General features: G+C 43.5%; 3 protein-coding genes across 9 annotated transcripts in view; 2 read left to right on the top strand and 1 right to left on the bottom strand.

The window, feature by feature from the left end:
* LNX2 (ligand of numb-protein X 2) overlaps nucleotides 1-1,770 on the bottom strand; it is an 80,064-nt gene extending 78,294 nt beyond the window's left edge. For 5 of the 7 annotated variants that reach the window (XM_027589872.2, XM_027589868.2, XM_027589871.2 and 2 more), the window contains exon 1: nucleotides 1,549-1,768. The gene's annotated coding sequence lies outside the window, so the exon portion shown is untranslated. Of the gene's footprint in view, nucleotides 1-1,548 lie in introns of all 7 variants that reach the window. The other 2 variants (XM_027589874.2, XM_027589873.2) reach the window with 2 other exon arrangements.
* A 1,278-nt stretch (nucleotides 1,771-3,048) lies between these two features.
* On the top strand, nucleotides 3,049-4,758 carry LOC113920614 (DNA-directed RNA polymerases I and III subunit RPAC2). The gene is made up of 2 exons (XM_027590867.1): nucleotides 3,049-3,234; nucleotides 4,185-4,758. Exons 1-2 carry the CDS (start codon nucleotides 3,209-3,211, stop codon nucleotides 4,558-4,560), a joined length of 402 nt encoding a protein of 133 aa, XP_027446668.1. The 5' UTR covers nucleotides 3,049-3,208; the 3' UTR covers nucleotides 4,561-4,758.
* The window catches only part of LOC113920616 (protein POLR1D-like), a 43,040-nt gene continuing 25,358 nt past the window's right edge, over nucleotides 3,108-20,789 (top strand). The window contains exon 1 of the mRNA XM_027590868.1: nucleotides 3,108-3,234. Coding sequence (XP_027446669.1) covers nucleotides 3,209-3,234 — 26 coding nt within the window. The 5' untranslated portion in view covers nucleotides 3,108-3,208. The remainder of the gene's footprint in view (nucleotides 3,235-20,789) is intronic.

The following is a 20,789-nucleotide window of genomic DNA, read 5'->3' as shown; positions in this document are numbered from 1 at the left end:
AGAAGGTACTGAGAAAATTCCACAGCAATTTGAAGAGTTAAATACCTAGATGAGGTCCTTCCTAGCAAACTCCAGGCAGAAATGCTCCCTTTTCTAAGTCCCCACAGCACTTTATTCAAATTACTTTCAGGTAGCTAATGGAACAGGTATGGATCAGCTTCCAATAAGACTATGATCACCTTTGGGGAAAGAACTGACCCTTGCCATCAATGTCTGAGCATGCAGCAGGCAACAGGCACTCTACTACATGCTGAATAAATAAATAATGAAAATGTTCTAACTTGATGAGAAGAGAGAAACAAGATACAGAATTGGGAATGTTAACACACAAGTGGGCTAAATTAAAAGTAGTGTTATTGTACTTTGGTTCTGATTTGGCCTACATTTTATCCCTCCGGGAAAACTCACATGTGGGACTTGGACAAGCAAAAAGGCAAAACTTTGTTTTTCATGGCTCAACAAAGCTTTGACAGGCCAAAAACGATACTAGATAAAACGAAGTCCATTTTCTAAAGGGTTGTGGAGATGCGAATCAAACCTGTCAGAGAAAATAAAACTGATCTACTGAGATCCAACTTCATCAGCGCTGCGCCACACTACATGCAAGGAAAAAAAAATTTAAAAATCGGTCCTGGGAGGAAGGCCAATTGACAAATAAGTACTACTGCTGCAAGAACGTGAAATTCTTAAAGTGAAGGCAGTTCCTATAAACCAGGGCTCGCAACTAGTTCCTCCTGCCACTGCTTTACACTCAACTTCGTTTCTGGTTTCTGTGATTTAAGGAGAAACATCTATACAATTAAGCCCATGCCTCAGTGTACTGTAGCCCCAGGTAGATAAGAACGTCTTGATTCCTAACCTAAACTGCAAACTGAAATATCAGAAGAAACACTACATATGCCAAAAGTCCTTGTCTGAAACATACGGCATAAAGCTCTGAAAGCGAGCGAGGTCCTTTCTGAATGGTGCTTTGTGTGCAACTGCTTCCAAATCGAGATCCATATTTTGAAATTACCCCCTTGAAGACGTGAGATCTCCCACCTCTCCAGCCTCAAGGGGAAGGTGAGAATTCATAGGCAACAGGCTGGGACGGTGGGTATCTCCCTATTCCTTTCCTGGAGAACAAGATCCGATGTAAGGTAGCTAGTGCCACTCTCATTTACAACACACACGCAGGAAATAAAAAAACTCATCCCCACCTCTCCCCTCCTGGAAAAAAGCAAACGACGCAAAGAGCAGCAACACTGTGGCTGGAACCACCAAATGGTAACCGCCGGGGGCCTCCCGCCTCTCCCAGGCGCCGGGCCGGCGGCGGGCACCCGGCTCAGGATAGCCCGTCCCTCCCTCCCCGGACCAGCGCGGCCAGCCCCACAGCGGGTCCGGGTCTACGTCCCCCACAGCCCGGGCGAGCGAGGAGCAGAGCTGCGGAGGTCGGCCGCCTCCCCCCGCGCGCCCCTGCCCCACACCCCGCCGACGCCCGCACCTGAGGCGGCTGCCCGGGACCCGCGACAGGGCGCGGGGCCAGGCGGGCAGGGCAAAGTTACTCACTGGGAAAGCGCGGCCGCCCCGGGCGCGCACAGGCTCCCGGCGCCGCAGCCCAGCGCCAGGTCCGCTCTCCGCGGCCCGCTGAGGGAGCGGGGAGCCAGCCGGCCTCCGCTCCGCCGGGAAACGCCGCCGCCGCTGCCACCACCGCGGATTTCCTGGCAAGAAGTAAACTCTGGCCAAGACTTCACTTCTCAACCGCCCCTGCTGCCTTCCCGGGGGCGAGCGCCGGGGCCGAGCCGCCCAACCCGACACGCACCTAGGCCAACCGGCTGCAGCACAGGGCGGGAAAGAGGCGGGCCAGAGAGCGGCCCCACCTATCCGAGAGCTCAGGGGGAGGGCCAGGCCGGGGCCGTCACTCCCGCGTTAGAGTGAGCCCACTCCGCCCCTCGCCGCCTGCCCTCCCCCACCCGGTCTCGGCTGTCCCTGCCGCCCGCCTGATTACCCCGGCCGCAGAAGACACGCTCCAGAAGTGGATCAGCGCTCACCGCGGACCGCCGCAAGGAAGTGGAACAGCTGGGGGAGGCAGTGAACATCTAGGGGAATCGGGTTGGGGGTATGAGAACAGGTGGCGCAGGAAAGCAGAAATACAGGTGTGCTGAGGCGAGAGGACTCTGGGGTAAGGTGCGAGGGACGGAGACTGACCGGGCTGAAAAGGGCGAGGGGAGTAGGAGGTTGAGGAAGGGAGAAGGGGGTTTTTAGCGAAGAACACCTGAGGGGACGGAGAGAGGAGAGGTACGAAGGAAAAAGCAGGGCGGGGAGCGAGTCCGGGTGGTTGAAGGGTTGCCGAGGCGGGGGCAGGGGCACCTGGGAACAAAGGTGAGAGGGAGGTTCCGCAGGTGAGGAGGTTTAAGCCAAAAGGGTAAAAGGAAAAGGAAGTCCAGAGCAAGGAGTACGTACGTCTTACAGGTGTAGAAAAGATTCTAGGAGAGAAAGGAAGGGGGGAGAAAAGCAGTTTCCTTCCAAACTCTCGCTCTTCCCCACAAAGATAAAAACGAAGGCTTATTTTGATCCATTTGAGGTGTGCAGCTGCAAGATCGCGGATGACAAAACACAATCTTAAATTCATCCTTTTCTGTTGTGAAATTCATCAAGGTGTATTGATCAACTATAGTTTAAGCCTGTCATCCCCTGAACACCCCCCCACCCCCGCCAGGCTTGGGGTCCCGCCAGAATAACACATGCCCCACGGGTCAAGCGGCATGTCTGAAAGAGGTCTGATTCCGCCCCAAGGAGGAAAGTGATTTGGGGGCGGCAGGTAGGGCCCCGCCCCCTTCGCCATCACCTGGCGGAAGGTGCCAAGGGCTGAACGCAAGCGCCCACAGGCGGGTCTCGGCCTTGAAGTGGGCGGGGAGACCTACCCCACCTGTCCCCGCTAGCTCAGCAGGCGGACTGGCTCCGGGAGCTCCAGGTGAGCGAGTCCAGTCTGGCCACCGCCCTCCTCGCGCCGAGAGCCTGGCCTGTGGGCGGGGCCTTCGGGCGGAACGTACACGCCCCGCCCAGCGGCTGGGCCTCGCCGCGCCGCTGCGGCTCCTCCTTCCTCCTTCCGTCCTCGGCTCCTTCCGTCCGTCGTTCCTTCCTTCCTGCTTCGCCTGCACGTTTCGCGGTATGGGTTAGCGCCTCCGATCCGCCAGCACCACCTGAGGATCCCGGAAGCCGGCCCGCGATGGAAGAGGACCAGGAGCTGGAGAGGTAACGGCCGTGGAGGCGGGTGGGCGGTGGGGACGGGCGGGAGTAGCAGGCCGCGCCCTGAGCCGGGAGCGGGGGGCCGAGGGGCCGGTGGCCGATCGGGGCCTCCGCCTCCGCGGCGCGGTCCGGCCCGGCAGCGAGGGCCTGGCTGGGAGGACGGGAGAGGAGAGAGAAGTGGGCGCCTGAGCGGGGAGAAGGGGCCCCGACTGGGAAGGGAAGGGAGGACACATGTATTTGAGTAGAGGCGCTCGGTACAACCAGGTGTCCTGGAGGGAGCACAAGTTATGAGGCCGGAGTTAAGTCCCTAAACTGCCCACCCGAGCGAGAACAGCAAAAGTAAATGAAACTAAGGTAAGACCACGCACCAGGTCTCCGTTCGCCGAGTGCTGATATTGGTGCGTTCTGTCAGGCCTAAGCCCCTGTAACTGTGGCCCAGCTTACTCTGTGTAGATTGCTAATAAAGCCACTCTGTGCGCTCCGTTCTTTCTCCCTCCTGCTTGATTGACACTTTTCAGAATTTCCATTCTAGTTTATCTCCTGCAAATGGAAACCATAGTGGGGCCTGCGCGATGATAATCTGCAGTCCCAATTTTTCAGAAGATTTGTGTTTTTGTATGCCTTTAAATACCCTTTCATTCTGTAGCAGAGCCCACCCTATTCTAATCCTATCCCTTTCTCGTGATTCTACCGAAAGAATATTTTAGGAAACATTTAAGTTTGTGCCCTTGTGGCCATGTGGACGGTAAAATGGAGTAGGGAGAAACTGGAGGCAATAATTAAATATTTACTGATAGAATATGTGGAGGCAGGAAAATAAGGGACTAATACAAATAATTCTTTGTAATTGGAGCGCATTAGAGTAATACGTTACAATTGTGATATAGTAAATGAAAAAAGCTAGTTACAAAACCATATTCAGTATGATCTCATTTTTATAAAAAATATGTGTGTAGAAAAATATCTGGATTGAAGACCTCAATGGCTGAAGGCGAGAGGAAGACAGCCCTGGAAATGGTCCAGGCAGCTGGAACAGATAGACACTGTGTGACATTTGTATTGCACGAGGAGGACCATACCCTAGGAAATTCTCTTCGTTACATGATCATGAAGAACCCGGAAGTGGAATTTTGTGGTTACACTACAACCCATCCTTCAGAGAGCAAAATTAATTTACGCATTCAGACTCGAGGTGCTCTTCCAGCTGTTGAGCCATTTCAGAGAGGCTTGAATGAGCTCATGAATGTCTGCCAACATGTGCTTGACAAGTTTGAGGCCAGCATAAAGGAATATAAGGATCAAAAAGCAAGCAGAAATGAATCCACATTCTAGTCCCTTATGCACTATACGGGGAGGACTATCCTCTAGGATATTCTCTTCGTGATCTTGCAAAACCCAGAAGTAGAAGTTTGTGATTACAACACGATCTGTCCTCCAGAAAGGCGTGCTTCTAGCTATGACCCATTACAGCTGTTGGAATCCCCGCAAGAACCTTTGTACTCATCTAATAAATTCCCTCTTTTATTTAAACTAATTTGAGTGGTTTTTGTTGCTTCATCTGGAAGATTGTTTCAGGGGTTTTTTTGTTTTTTTTTCTTTTAATTGAGCCAACAGTGAAAGTAAGAAAGCTAGGAGAAAATTAGAGGCCTAGACAAGGGCTTTGATCAAGGGAATTCAAAAGAATATGCATTCATGGCTGTGATTGGGGGAGAGGGAGAGATGCAATAGAGCATGACCCCAGATAGACTGTGGTTGGTTGAATGAAAGAAAGAAAGAAAGGTGGAAGTGGGAGGAGGATTTAGCTTCTTGCTAGATATTTCTAGTAAATCATGAGAGAATTACATCTTTTGCTATGACTGGTAGGTTGGGCAAGGGTGGGGAATAACTTGAAAGAATTGTGAGAATTCTGGTTTCACAGGAGAGTTAGGTAGGATCTAGCTCCATCTTTGTGGTAGCATATTCTAGGATAGATGCCAGTGTACTGCTTTAATTTCAGGACATTAATAAAATATTTTGCCAGAAAGGACCTAAGTAGGTCCAGAGAGTTTATATTATAAAAGGAGAAAGCTGGCATGACCAGGCAACATCTTCAGTCCTTATGTGGGTATCTAAGTATAGCCCAGGGTTACAATAAGGATGGGGAAAAGGAAATTTCCGTGTTTGGAAAATGATTTTTTTTTTTTTAAACTTAAAATATTAGTGAACCACTTCTGAGCTGTCTTATTAATCTCATCAACCTTGTCTCATATCTGTCCTACCCCAACTTGACTCTTAATTCACCCTAAATCTTTTGTCAACTTTGAACCTGAGCATCCCACCCCCAGCACTCTGTGCTTTGGGGCCTTTGTTTTTGCTGTTCCATATTCCTGGAACACCCTTACTCTGCTGTGCCCTAGGGTACGGAAGAACTTACAGGTCAGGCTCCCAACCTAGTTTGGGCCCTTGTATGTGCTTTCATTTTACTCCTGCGTTTCCCAGTCTTGGATTTACTATGCTATTGTTAGTGCTTATATTGTCTACCCACTATATTGACTTGCAGCACAATGCCTGATGGGTAGTAAACAATTAGAAAATACTAGCTAAATCCATGTCGGCAGTTATGGCATGTAACCTTTTATTCACTCCAGTCAGACCTCCTCCTACTAGTCTGGCCTAGAACCTACATTTCCTGCACTCAACTTCTTTGGATAAATATATTTCTGTATTTATTGAGCACCTGGTATATACCAGGCCCTGGGATAGAACAGTATTGGATGAGACACAGGTCTTGTTCTCCTAGAGCATACATACAGGAGTGAGTTGTTTTTTGTTTTTTGTTTTTGTTTTTGTTTTTGAAACTTGTAATTCTGTGAAAACATACAGAATCAAGAGAGAAAACATGGGAGGGCAGTCAGCTTTTGGTATGGAAGGCAGGGAAGCTCTTCCAAAGATTACAGGAAGAGAAGGAGCTAACTGCAAAAAGAATGTGTTTTGGTGGAAGAGCTGTGCAAAGGTCTTGAGGCAGAAAACTGGAGGTCTGAGGAATTAAAGATGTTGAAAGATTTGCTTATCTGTAGCATGGTAAGCAAGAAGGGCATAGGCTATGGATAACGGTGAGAAGAAGAGCCGGGGTGGTAAGGGGTTTGGATTTTAAGTACAGTGGGAACGACATCTGAATACTTTGAGTACAGTGGAGGGATGAATTTGAGAGGAACTCTTAAGAGTGTCATTGGCCTGGAAGGGCAGCAAGCTAGTGATGGACAAAAGAAGGTTGATTTGAAATATATTTTAGAACTGAATTGGTACAGGATTGGTAAACCTCAGGAATTAGATATGGAAGGTGAGACATGACTCCCACTTAGGTTTGGGGCCAAAGTACTGAAAGGGGAAGCTTAAGGGGAAAAATAGGTTGGAAAGTGGAAAAGGTAACTAGAATCAAAAGGTCCATTTTGAATGTGGTAGGCAGTGGATATATGAGTTGGAGGCCATGCACAACATCTAAGCTGTAGAGAAACTTTGTGAGTTCTTGCCATCCAAATGATGTAAAATCCATAAAAACGAGTGTGATAAAAGAAGTAGGTCCAAGACTAAGCCCTCAGAAAGCTCAGCATTAAAGGTTAGGTATAAAAGTAGCAACCAGTGAGGTGTAGAAAGGAGAGTTGTGGAAGCCAGTGCTTTCAGAGAGGGAAAAATGATGTTGAATGAGACACATGAGGACAGAAAAGTGTTGATCAGCATTAACAAGGAGGTTGTTGGGCACTGGACATATTTAGTGCCTGAGAAGGCTAAACATGAGCACTCATTGTATAGAAAAAGGGCTTAGTTTGGGTTTTCCAGTCAAGAAAATTCACTGTAGGGCATTGGAGAGTTAAATGTTAGTGGGAGCAGGGATGAGGGAAGAAGGTCAAAGTCATAGTGCTAGGATAGGGAGTGTTCTGGAGTGATTTGAAAGAGATTCTGGAAAGCCGGTGTCATTGCAAGGAAATTAGCACTTGAAGATGTCAGGAAGACCTAAGGGGTTAGGTGGGAAAGGATCAGAACTTTCTTTGCCTCATCTAAAATTTTGCCTCTGAGTGTTCCTTGTGGGGATGGTAAACAGGATTATTTAAATGAGGTTTAATACCTCTGAACCAAGACCTTCAGGAGATGAAAGCAAAGCTTAATTAGTGGACGTAGAGGTATAGGATGATGATAGTAGACTGAAGTGATTTATAGCAGTACAGTGGGAAAGGCACCCATTGGTAACTACTGCCACGGCTCATGGCTTCATTGCTCTCAAGAGGATTTATCCTCACTGATAATGTGGCTTGCTGGCTTGCCTCTGTTTAGAGTGGCCATAAACTCACAGGTTCACACAAAACAACTTCAGAAGGCAGATGGGGGGAAGGAAAAAAGTAAGGGCAGGGCAGGCAGGATAACCAAGAGTCAGGTATGAGTGGAAGGAATTTGCATAAAGTCTGGAACCTGAGGGAAGCCTGAATTGTTCTATAAAAGGGTGAGGGACATAAATAGGAGTCAAATGTATTTATATAAACTGTGAAAAAATAACTTGATCAGTATCTCTGATTTGCTCTCTAATAGCTTTTCACTTTAAATAAACTAATATTAATGTTTTAAAATTAGAAATCTTGTTCAGCTGTAAAGCACTATGCCTTTTGAAGAGCCAGTCATTAAATAAAATGATTCCATACCAAAGCCTTTTAAATACATACTAATTTGAGTACTTGCGCAGCACTTTCTATTTTCAAAGCACTTTACAAACTAATTGTTTATAAATTGCATATAGCTGTAACATGTAAGTGCTCTAAATAGTTGGTATAATGCACAGGTGCCTACAAAATCTCTGTAGTGATTTAAAAAAAAAATGTCCACCCGAAAAGTAGACCATTTACTACCATTCTGATCGAAGAGTGTCTTGCATTTCAAGAAATAAAGCATATCAAGTTTTATGGCACACCATTCCCCACCCTTCTTTTTGTCTCCTTGAAACTTTAAGATTGTAGATAGTCCCCAGATCGCTAGACAAGAGTCATCTTTTTGGTTAGCATAATTTAAAGTCTGAGACCATCGCTGTAACATCGCTCGGACTGGGCTCCTAGGAAGTACACCCAAATCCACCAGTCTGCTTTCAAATACTTATAAAGTCCCCAAACCCAGTGCTTTTGTCCTCAGATTCTTGGGTTTTTGTCTTTGTTTTTGTTTTTCTTTTTGAAACTTTATCAACTGTCTTGGCAATTTTTTTAATGACTTCCTTCCATATCTAGATTATTGGATCTCCGTACAGCAAATGTGAACCTAGCAGGGGCACAGCCCTAAGAAATGGAAAAGATAACAATATAATATGGGTCTGTCAGAAAAAGCCTTATGCGGTTTTGGAGAGAGGGCAGACAACAGTTCCACATGTGAAAAAGAAAACAAATTGTATTTATGATAAAGTGTCCTCTAACGTACAGTGTTGGGTAAGTATCTCAGACCAGGATGGGTGAGAGATGCTTGTGAAACAAGGATTGTTCCATGAGCATCTACCTGCTAGCCACTGTCCTAGGCACTATGGAGAGCACATAAGATGGGCATAGCCTGCCTTCCAGTAACTCATTGAGTATTAAAGTTGGCAGACTTGTAAAATAAATACAGTATTCCAGGATAAATCGGTGTCTCTTTCCCAGTGTAAAGGAGCCAGTAAAGATTCCTGAGCTAAGGAATGCCCCAAAGTTTTTCATTTTTTTTCTTATCCCCTGCCTGCGCAGAATGGATAAGTGGAAGGAAGCATTGTAAGACAGTAGTGCATTCCGTGGCATTTCTAACAGTCCAGGTGTAATGTAAGGAGGGCGTAAGTGTAGGAATGGAGATAGGAGGATGGATACACAAAACTGCTAAATAAGAATCAAAATACTTGGAGACAAGAGTCTGTGTAGGAGTAAAGGTGAAAGAAGGATTGAAAATGGTCCCATATCCCTGTCTTTTACCCCTTTGTTTTTCCACCACTCCCTCACAACGAAAACCAGTATGGCAGGATTTACCATCTCCTCACCTCCCCAACCTGTCCTTGCTTCTAGGTGTCCATGCATGCAACCACCCTCCTCTCCTTCCCTCACCCACATCAGAATTCACATCTTTAACCAGGCTGGGAATCCAGGGCTGCAAGTGGGAAGATGGAGGGTCAGGACACTGAGCTGGATCTTGATCTTGCTGCTGTCTGCCCTCAACCAGGTTGCTCTCCTCAAAGGCAACATTTCATTCATTCATATTCATTCCATAATATTATTTCAGGTACAATTTAGGTAGTAGGAATATGGCAGAGAACAAACTGCCCCACACGCAGTTTATTTTCTAACAGCAGACATAAAATACATACGTGATGTGATTTAAGGTGGTGGTATAAATGGGAAGTAAAAGAAGGATGGGGATAGGAAGGGTGGGAGACTGAGTAGTTAGGGCAGGCCTTTCAGAGAAGTTGACGTTTGAGCAGAGAAATAAAAGAGAGACCAAGGACATGTGAGACTATACCCAGAATTTTCTAAAAACATTATTCAACAATGAAAAAGCAAAACAAACCTTTCTAAAGGAATAAACTTTCAGCACTGTGTGTATGTGTTGTGTGTGTGTCGTTCTTAATCTGTGCCTAAAATTATATCATTTATCTTTAATCTGTATATGTTTTTATAATATATAGTAAAGAATAATTACAGTAAAGAATACCAAGTTACTGGGACAGTAGGATATTGTAAGAGTTTTAGATTGGCTAGTATATGTAGGGGAGTTGATTTTAATGGGCTCTTTTTTTCCTTTTTTTTTTTTTTTTTTTAAGGACAGCATATCTTAGCAGAAATTGATGTGCTTGGGATCCTGAATATCTCAGTGTATGAGTTAAGAGGTTGCAGTGTTGGAATCACACTTCCTGGGTCTTGTATTGGCTGTAGAGTTTTTAGCTATGTGACCTTGGACAAGCTGTTTGACCTCTTTGTGTCTGGGCTTCCTCATCTGTAAAATTGAGATAACAATAATACTTGTCATATAGAGATATTATAACTATGAATTTAGGTAATATTTTCAAAGTTCATAGGACAGTATCTGGCCCATAGAGTATGCTCTTAATCAGTGTTAGTTATTAATGTTATTATAATATCATGAATTGTGTCGAACAAGCTGGTTTCATTCATATTTCTTCCAAGTGAAAACTTGAAGGCAAAAGACCTATTATTTTTGTTTCCTCTAGCCCAGGGCAGCACTGTAGTAGAAATTTGTGGACTCCTGTATGAAAGGTTATCAGTCTGCTACAGCCATTGCTTTTAAGAACAATATTTTAAAATAACATTTCTACTTATAGAATATAGGTAAAAATCAAAGAGAAATTGTGTTTCTCCTCTTTTCACAAAGAAATTAAGATGGAACATTCATAATCTTTCCTAAGCTTCAAGACAAAGGTTAAGCAGGAAGGAAAGCAAGTTCTATAGCAGATGGCCACCTGTCTTGGTGCTAGGTATCTGAATTTTGATAGGAAACCAGGCTAAGCATAAAATTGCATGAAATAGAATATATCAATATATTGTATCTAATACTAATCCTCAGTAGGTTCCATATTTGTTACATAAGACATTTAATATATATCAAAGAGAAGAGCTGCCTGTGTTTTTCTAAGTTTACCATGCCATTTGGGTCAGACCTCAAAAAAATTGTAGATAATGCCTCGACCAGTTCCATTAAAAGGATCCCACAAGAAAATCAAACTCCTGGAGCATGTAGCAGATGGAGACTGCACTATTGGCTTAAACAGCAGTCTAGGGTTTGGAGTTTTCTTCTTTCTTCTTTTTTTTTTTTTCCTTTTTCAAGGGGTGAAAGAGGCTTTCTTTCTGGGGCCTCTTTTTCAAGATAGTACTGTATAGAAGTGAAGGATAAGGCCTCTGACGTCAGAGGCCTGGTTTAAATCTCGGCTCTACCACTTTCTAACTCATAAATACAGGATAGTGTCTTAGCATTTCTGACCCTCGGTTTCCTTATCTATTAAAATACCAACTTTATTAGGGTCATTGTGGAGAATGAGGGAAATAAAGCACTTAGCACAATTCCTAGTATAAATACTCAAATATTAGCTATTACTGTTGTTGTTGTATTGGTCATTGTTTAAGCCAATTGGTGGTGATTAGCATAGTGGCCTTCATAGTATTGGTTCGGTCTACATTATCCATGGGAGACCTCAAAGCTGGCTTGTACCAACTGGTCTCTGGCTTTCCACATCATCACCTGTGACTGTCTGCCCCACTGGCCTCAGTTCTTTCATATCTACCTAGCTGGTTCCCCTTTCAGAGCCTTGGCACTTGCCCTTTACTTCCCTAGACTCCCTTCCCTAAATCTTCACATGGCCTGTCTCTTTTCAAGGTCATTTACTCAGAGAAACATCCTTGACCACTGTATTACTTATCCATTGCTGTATGACAAATTGCCCTAAAACTTAGTGCTGAAAACAAAAAAACATTTCTTACAGTTTCTGTGGGTCAGGAATCTGGTTAGAGCTTAGCTGGATAAACCTGACTCACAGGCTGCAATCAGTGTGTCAGCTGGGCTGCAGTCCTCTCGAGGCTGGAATGGGTGGATGATTTGCTCCAAAGCTCACTCACCTGGGACTGCTTCCTGCCATGGGATCTGGCTTCTCCCAGAGCAAGTGATCCAGGAAGTCGAGAACTCAAGATGGAAGCCACAGTCTTTTTATACCTTAATCTCAGAAGTGACATGTGTCATTTATTTCTGCCCTATTCTGTTCGTTAGGAGTGAGTTGTTAAGTCCAGCCCACACTGAAGGTGGGATTATACAAGGGTATGAATATCAGGAGGTGGAGATCCTTAGGACCAACCTGGAGGCTGCTTAACCACAACTGCCTTCTCTAAAACAGCCTGTGCACCTGCGTACAAACCTCCATCATTTTCTGTCCAGGACCTGCCTCATTCCTGGCAGCACTCATCGCTAACTGACCTTGTATTATGTATTTATCTGTTGTCTGACTCCACTTGAATACAGGCTCCCTGAGGGCAACAGCTTTGTCCTTGTTTGCCTCTGTACCCCCAGCACTTGAAGTCATTCAGGCATGTACAGGCATCCATTAATATTTGTTCAGTAAATGAATGACTGTGTATGATTGCATGTCAGTGTCGGTGTGACTGCCACAATAGGGAGGAAAAACTGCGGAGAAGGACTGAAGATTTGTAATGACATTATATTGTACACCCATCAGCTGACATTTGCCTACTCAGAGAGCCACTGCAGTAACAAGCCTTTAAGAAAAAAAAAAATTCTAGGGCACCTGGGCGGCTCAGTCGTTAAGCGTCTGCCTTCGGCTCAGGTTATGATCCCAGAGTCCTGGGATCGAGCCCCGCGTCAGGCTCCCTGCTCCGAGGGAAGCCTGCTTCTCCCTCTCCCACTCCCCCTGCTTGTGTTCCTGCTTGTGCTCTCTCTCTCTCTCTCTCTCTGTGTGTGTCAAATAAATAAAATCTTTAAAAAAAAGTATAAAAAAAAAGAAAAAAAATTCTTAGGGCGCCTGGCTGACTCAGTCAGTAGAGTATTGCAACTCTTGATTTCAGGGTCTTGAGTTCGAGCCCCACATTAAGCGGAGAGATTACTTAAAAAAGGAAGGAAGGAAAGAAGAGAAAGAGAAAGAAAAGGAAAGGAAAGGGAGGAAGGAAGGAAGAAAGGAAAGAGAGAGAAAGAAAAAAGGTTCTTGAGTGAGGCAAGGAAGCATGCCTATCCTGTGACTTCGATGGGAAGAAGAGCTGCAGTGATTAACATCTTAGCATAAATAAGGGTGGTTGTACTTTATAACCTATTTACGTCTTCTCCCTATCCCTAAGAGCCTTTGATATTGCCAACCCTTACCACCTTTTCCCAAGCTACATTTATCTTTCTCGTATTGGTCTAAAAGAAAAGGTAGCATATCTCCCACTTGAGGGTGATCAAAGGACATTTTTATTTTGCAATATTGGAAGGGTGGTCCTGATTGTCCTTGAGATCTTGTGTCCACAGAATTCTAGTGGTGCCAAAGTTGTAGGATTATTGTTTTGGGTACTGTGAGATAGAATTCAAAGGGTTTGCTTTTAAGGTATGCTGTTTTGTTGATACCAAATACTATATCCGTTTCCTGATTGGCTGTCTGATAAACCTGTGCCATTATTACAAATAGCATTGCTTTGGCAAAATACAGAATATGGGCATTTTTTTCCAGCAACTATTTTAAGTCCTGCTATGTCCTAGGTACTAGGGATGCAAAGATGTATCTCATTTGGTTCCTGAGCTATGTATTACTGAAGTCCTGAAAGAAAGGTATCGTTTCTTCTAATTCTTCCACCTTGTTTAAAATTGTGGCCCCTCCTCTAACACCCTTACCCTCAGCATTTTCTTTATATAGCACTTAATGCCTTATGACATACATAGAATTTACCTATATATTGCATATATTCTATATTGCCTATTCCCCCGCCCCAGTCACCACCACTATCACATAAGCTCCATGAGGGCCGATGTCTTGTCTGAATGCTCACTGCTGTAATCTGTAGACCCTGGCCCATAGTGGATGCTCAAAAAACATTTATCAAATGAATAAATAGAAGAACGACTCCATATTTTTTTTTCATTGACTATCCTAAGACCTTAATTTTAATTTGAAAGGTTAAAATAACTATCCTATAAGCTTTGGGATGGTCAGGGAGGAGACAGACAAACCTAGGAATTCATTTAGGCAAAAGATGCCCATGAACAGAGCAGGCAAGGATAAAATGCCAAAGGGGGAGCCTGCACAGTGAGAACAAAGTGGATCTTATGAATGAATCTACCAGGTGGTAGGTGGGTCCATAAAGGTCACCTAAGCTAAAAAGAGCTGGTTATGTCATTTATACACATCTAAGAAGGTAAGGCTTTGGATCTGGAGGGCCAAATTGGCAAGTGAGTGCATCTTACATTAGTGAGAACTGACCCCCAAGGCAGCCACTGTTGGTTTCAAGAGCATATGCTCTACCTTATATACCTACTATATGGTTTCAGATTTAGGGAGTTCACAGATTAATATTTCCCAAAATAAAATCTAATAGGGTGAACTACATAGGATTGCTTAGGTTTTATTTTGCCATTGAAAACGAACTTTCCCTTACTTTGATGGAAAATTGTCAGAAATCTCAGTCTCTATGTGGCCTGATAGCACATGAAGCCTTCCAGTGTGTGTTTTCCAGTACCACCAAGCAATGAACTCCATTCCGTTTTGACACTTTCTACCTGAAGACAGCATCAGAGTTCACTGGTATGGGGCTTAAGTGCCACAGACTGTGCACCCTTGCCTCACCCCACTTGAAATGCAAATCATGAGTCCAAATTATTGCCTGTGCTTCTGACCTGCTGGCTATAAATTGGAGGCCCCTACAACTCCCTACTCAATTTGCTAGAGCAGCTCACAGAACTCAGAGAAACATTTACTTAGGTTTATCAGTTTATTATAAAGGATACAGAGGAACAGCTAGATGAAGAGGTACGTAGTGTGAGGTGTGTGGTTCAGGTGTGGAGTTTCCATAACCTCTCTCTCCCTGGATCTCCCCACATGTTCACCAGTCCGGAAACTCTGAAACTTCTCCTTTGGGGATTCGAGGAGACTTCATTAGGCATGATTAAATCCTTGGCCTTTGGTAACAGCTTAATTTCCAGCTCCTCTCCCTGCCCCAGAGGTCTGGGGGTAGGACAACCAGTCCCCATTTTTAGGTGACCTAGGGGCTTTCTAAAACTCACCTCCATAACAAAAGACACCTTTATTGCTCTCTTCATTTTGGAAATTCCAGGGTTTTAGGGGCCCTATGCCAGGAACAGATAAAGACCAAATATTTATTTAATATAAATCACAATATCACAAGGCCAAAACAAAGAATAAATGGACCATTCTATAATTTGATGCCTGGTGTGCCATTTTTATTACATTAGCTCCACAGTAAGATGAGGAGATTATTGCAGTTTTCCCTTGGATCCTCATGAACAGCTCTTAATTTCCCACCACCATACTTGCTAAGTTATATATGGGATCTCAGAATCAATTTTAACTGGAACTCAGATTTCAAGTTCAGGTCTTTGACATTCCGTAAAAAAAAATTATTTCAGATCCTGGTTTGTTTGCTTACTCTGTTCTGCATACTTACACATAAATCCTGGGGCTTGGAATACTTAACAGGATTTTTATTCCAAAGCGATTAATATAAAATGTAAGCATCAATTATCATTTCATTCCCTGAAAATGAAGAATAAAGAGTATAATCATCATGTTCTTTGTGTGTCAGAGTAAATGCGATGGATTTATGTTCTGCATCAGATTTTATAATCTAAGCTTTCTGGACTTGGTCCTACGAATGTATTCCTGTTTGTTTCTTTATTTACATGGCAAAGATCATACTTTGTTCTTAAATGGATGGAGAAAATTGGAATGTCTGATTAGACACTATTCTGCTGAAAATGTCTGTCTTTTGAAGTGTCAGCCTACAGGTGTGTCACTGCCTGCTGCCCAGGCTTGCAGCAAGCACGCCAAGGGTTCCCTTCTCTTTTCTTGCTCTAATAAATTGGTCCCCATCGGAGAGCAATGTGCTTCAGAACAAGCCAGGACAGGAGGAAGCCAACTGGGCTTATCCCTAGCCAGAAGCAGACAGCCAAGCAGACACGTAACTGTGACTGTAAAGTAAGATGATTGATTTGCCTAGCCACGTGGGAAAACCAGTTTACTTTTCCTTCAAGGTAGAGAGTGTTTTTCCCATTTACAGGAAAGGAAACTGAAGCCCGGAGAAGTAACCAGACTAAGGGTATACGGCTAGTGTGTGGATATGACGCAAGACAGCCTGATTCCTTAGGCTCAGCTTCTCATGTCTGTGATGATGCCCATGTTACCTCCCTCAGGTACATATGAAGATAACAGAGCTTTGTCAGAGCATATGCTCCAAAGAGTTCAGTTTGAGGGAAAACCTGTGGACCAGTAATTCTTGTTTATTTCCAAGTTCAGGCTGAAACATGATGGAAATGAGGCTGCTCTTTGTATATCTTAACCATGAAAAAAGCCAGTGAGTTAGAGAGTATCTGGTTAGGAAACCAGATAGGGATTTCCTAATACTTGGTTGTTGAAAATATCATTTTCCATCTTGTTAAACTTCATTGGCATTATCTTTACATTCATTTTAACTGTTTAATCCATGTTGTACCAAAGCAGCCCTTCATCATCCTGAAAGTGTAGAAAATATCTTTACAGATCAAGTAAATTAAGGGTGTGTATTAGTTGAAAGGACTCTGGATGTGGAGTCAGAAAGGTCTGGGGGGAGAAGCAGGTGTACCCCTTACCAGTTGACCTTGGACAAGTCAGCCCTAGTTACCTAACGAAAAGGGAACAATAACTTCAAGGGTTCTTCTGAGGGTCAGTGAGATAATTTATTATGCTGTTAGTCATTATGCACATGATAGATACTATTACATAATATTTGTGTGTTTTAGTTAACACAATTATCAATACTATATAGCCATTTTTTTTAATTTCTTAAAATAATACCTTATATTTGTTCAGTGCTTTATAGTTACAAAGTAATTATATGTATGATCGTATTTGATCCCCATAAGAACTCTGAAAGATCAGTAGAGGTATCTTTATTTTACAGATAGGTAACCAAGATCACAAGATCACTGAGCCTAGTAAGTGGCAGGACTGGGACACATCCTTCTCTCTGTCATTTTCTTAAGGAGACTTGAACATGTCCTTGATTGAGATCTCGAAAGTAAGAACGGCATAATCCCTCTCTGAAAAGCATCAAGAGATGGAGTAGGGAAGGTAAAAAGATAGAACAATTACCTGGAAATTCCATTCAATCTAGGTCTTTCAGGTCAGAAACCCTGCTCTGAAGCTTGAACTATCCAGAATGTGTGTTTTTGTATTGTACACATTAACTAGGAAGTTATCCACCTGCCTATATTGCCTGGGAGCAGACCCAGTTCAAGAATGAAAGCAATGAACTGTTTGAAAAGCTGAAGAACCGGACCACTGGCTTTCTTTTTATACATAGGATCGGGGGCTTTTGTATAATTTGTTTCTGATCCCATATTTCATGGGTTCTGGCTGTTTGAGGTCTTTCTCTTCCAACTGGTTCTCTGCTGTCTCCCTGTTAGCCCTTTAAAATCTCACTCAGTTTCACCAGAGGACTTGGTTAGGTCTGTCAAGCAGGCTGATTATTTTGATATCAAGTATATTGTACACAGGAAATTTCCTCTGGCTATATATAGGAAGATAGAATTTCCTTTATGTTATTTGGACCAATATAATCCTTCCACTTTTCATCAAAACAGAAATAATACAAGGGATAAAAATGAACATTCTGGAAGCTTTACAGAATAAAAATGAAAGAAAGAGATATTGAGATTAAAAAATATTTTGTTTTGCCAAATTCAGATCCTTAAGGGAACTACATTGTCCCTCCCAAGAAACATCAATACAAGGAAAGCCCTTTATACCTCTCATCTTTCTCATTCTTCACAATACTATCTGCAAGCTAGGCCTTAATCTCATTTTACAGAGGGAAACACACTCAGAAGGTGCATAACTTGCCCTTGAACACCCAGTTGGCTGGTGGAGCTGGCTCCCACTATACCACACTGTTTTCCAAAATAAAACACGGGTTTGAATATTAAAAGGTTTTGATCTATCATGCTTTGAAGTTAATAATTTAGGTAATTTTTATGTAGATTTTCATTTTTATATGATTAGGCAATCATAGTAAATTAAGAAACATTTGCCAGGCCAAGTGAGTTCCAGTTGTACCACTCCAGAATCCAGCCAGGACTAAGTTTCCCAAAAGCCCTTGCTGGGCAGGGTTTGCTTCCTGCGTGTGTTTCAGAACACAATTGTGGACATACTGTAGCACTGGGATGGTGTTAGTGCTGCTCTTTGCAGTGTTGGTCTCTAAAGGTAATGATCCTGGGCGAAAATATCATAATTATATGTCTATCCGCTTACATTTCCTACCAGGATGATGGAGAAATGCCATCTTAGGATGGGGAGCGGGGGAGAGAAATACTGATAATTTTGAGTTAAATTTTCAAAAACAAAAGATAACTATTTAGTTTTTCATTTTGGTTTCTTTCCTTCCATATTATAGTAAAAAAAAAAAGAGGCCTGTATATATTTGGACTTGAGGCCTCTCTATATTTGGACTTGAGGCCTCTCTGGAAACACTGTTTAGGAATTATAGAAATTTAGTGTATGGCCCAATTTCTATCAAGCAAATGCTAAGGGAGAATTGTGAATTTGGGGGTTTGATATTTCAAGTGAGATGTGGAATTCGGTTCTGAGCCTTTGTATTGAGAACACAGTGCCCTTTTCTGTAAGCATAAGTGTACATCAGACGTTGGGAGCAGGCCAAATTATGCTGTTTAGATAATCAGCATGATATATCTCTCTCAGAATTTTCCCCTGCAGTCTCAATTGGATACCTATTCCATTTTTAACACAGTTCTAAACTCTTCATTAGCATTGCTCCAGCCAGTGAAACGGCAGCTGCTGCCCCATCCCTAAGGACAAATTACATGTCAGTAATACACACAAGGACTCTAGTAGGTGCAGCTACTTAAAAGCATAGCAGTAATAAAGGAACAGGATGAGTTGTGTTTGAGGTTTTTGACATTTATCTGTAAAATGCATAGTGAAACATTTGCTCCAGAGCATGCTTTCCTATTTCCGTTCTTGGTTAGATCATCACAGGCAAGTCATTTATCGGTCTGAATAATGGAGTGTTACTTCAGAGTTGGCTAGATCTTGAGTGTCTTGTAGCTAGCTGGTGCCCAAATCACCAGTTGTATCACCCTGAATGGATCCTTTCTTTTGGCTGTTGATCTGTTGTTTGTATGGTATGATATGAACCTAAAGCTTGGGTTAGCCGGCGATGGAATTGTCTCTGCTTTGGGCATTTCTCCTGCAGCACTTAGCCCTCCTGTGCTGGTTGGCTCCTACCCTTTGGGTATCTCCGCAGCCTTTCTGGTGCTGCCTCCTGGGCTGTTCATCTCACCATCTGGAGGAACGTGTTTGCATTACAGTGGAGCTCCGTACCTTCTTTGGGCTGCAAAGGAAGCCTCTCTGGGGGCTTTAGAAGGAAATATAAAACCTTACTTGCACAGTTGTGCGGTTTGGGCTGACTTGTTTAGGGAAGCCATCTAAGTTGAGTACTTTGAACTTCTTAAAAGGTTTTCCTCAGAGGGATACTACTCCCAAAGTTAGGTTCATATGTGTGCCTACCTGCTTAATTCCATTAACTACTACATTATAGAAATAATGGAATTTCCCCCCATGCACTTGTATGTACAATAGCCAGGAATTTTTTAAATTGGAAAATGGGATTGAAAATTGCCCTGTTTTACTTAAATTCATTGTTATATAAATTAGTGCCTGAAAGACAACTTGAAATGCTGGAGGGTTTATAAAAAGTCTAGAACATAGTGATTGGTTTCAATAAATTATTTTTCTATGGTACATTCTTGTACCTAATTACCAATGTAGAAAATATTGTCTGTGTGTATGTGTACTTTTTTTTTCCCCCAGAAACTCTCTGCCAGTTTTGTAGGGGAAACTACTATATCTCTCAAAGTACTAGTCTTTGATGCCTAGTGTGAAAGATAAGAGAACATGGGCGGTCCAGAGGAGGCCCAGGGCTGACAGTCCACAGGCGTGAGGGACACACACTGCTCTGGATGGGCTCCTCTCTTCCATGGGCTCTTCATCATCTCTTGCCTCTGTAGGCTGGACTCTGCCTTGCACTGAGAGGCCCAGGTGGTCATGGGGCCTGTGTTGGTGCCTATGAAGTGCAGGCTTTCTCTTCCGCTCAACTCGCTGTGCATTGCTGGATTTCTAAGAATTAGCTGTATCAATAGGTTTTCTTCCTGTCCAATTCCTAAAAATTGCTTAATTCAATTGATGACAGGTAAATTTTTTATCTTGACATGCTCCTTCAAGAGAATAGTTGCTGGGTGCCTGGGTGGCTCAGTTGGTTAAGCGACTGCCTTCGGCTCAGGTCATGATCCTGGAGTCCCAGGATCGAGTCCCACATCGGGCTCCCTGCTCAGCAAGGAGTCTGCTTCTCCCTCTGACCCTCTTCCCTCTCGTGCTCTCTATCTCTCATTCTCTCTCTCTCAAATAAATAAATAAGATCTTTTAAAAAAAAAGAGAGAATAGTTGCTAAGGTGTGTTTTAAAATGAAAACACTTTTTAAAGATCATGAAATGATTAGGAAATCCTACACATTCTGGAACTTTCTGTCTTCATTTTTTCCATTCCTTGGCTCTTGGCTCTTGGCTCTTGGCTCTAAGTATGGTTCATGATCATGTGTTGACACAAACACTGAGATCTACAAGGAGGGGGGCAGCTGATTATCCAGCAGGTTCCTGCGCCCCTGCATAACAGAAGGAGATAGCTTCAGTGGGGCTGCCAGACTTTCTGCTGAGGAAGCATTGTCTAGGACAGTCTGCAGAGCCCTGCAGGCCGCTTGTGTGAAATGGAGCTCCTTTAGGATTAAGACAGTGATTTCCAGACCACGCTTGTGGTGAGGTGG

The sequence above is a fragment of the Zalophus californianus genome, chromosome 3 (assembly GCF_009762305.2).
Source record: "Zalophus californianus isolate mZalCal1 chromosome 3, mZalCal1.pri.v2, whole genome shotgun sequence".
Taxonomy (NCBI): domain Eukaryota; kingdom Metazoa; phylum Chordata; class Mammalia; order Carnivora; family Otariidae; genus Zalophus; species Zalophus californianus.
The sequence above is the reverse complement of the archived record's forward strand: the minus strand, read 5'-3'. Positions and strand labels throughout refer to the sequence as shown.

Coding starts and splice junctions, on each gene's coding strand:
- LOC113920614 (XM_027590867.1), top strand. CDS start 3,209: ATGGAAGAGGACCAGGAGCTGGAGAG. Junction 3,235..4,184: donor GAGGACCAGGAGCTGGAGAG/GTAACGGCCGTG, acceptor ATATGTGTGTAG/AAAAATATCTGGATTGAAGA.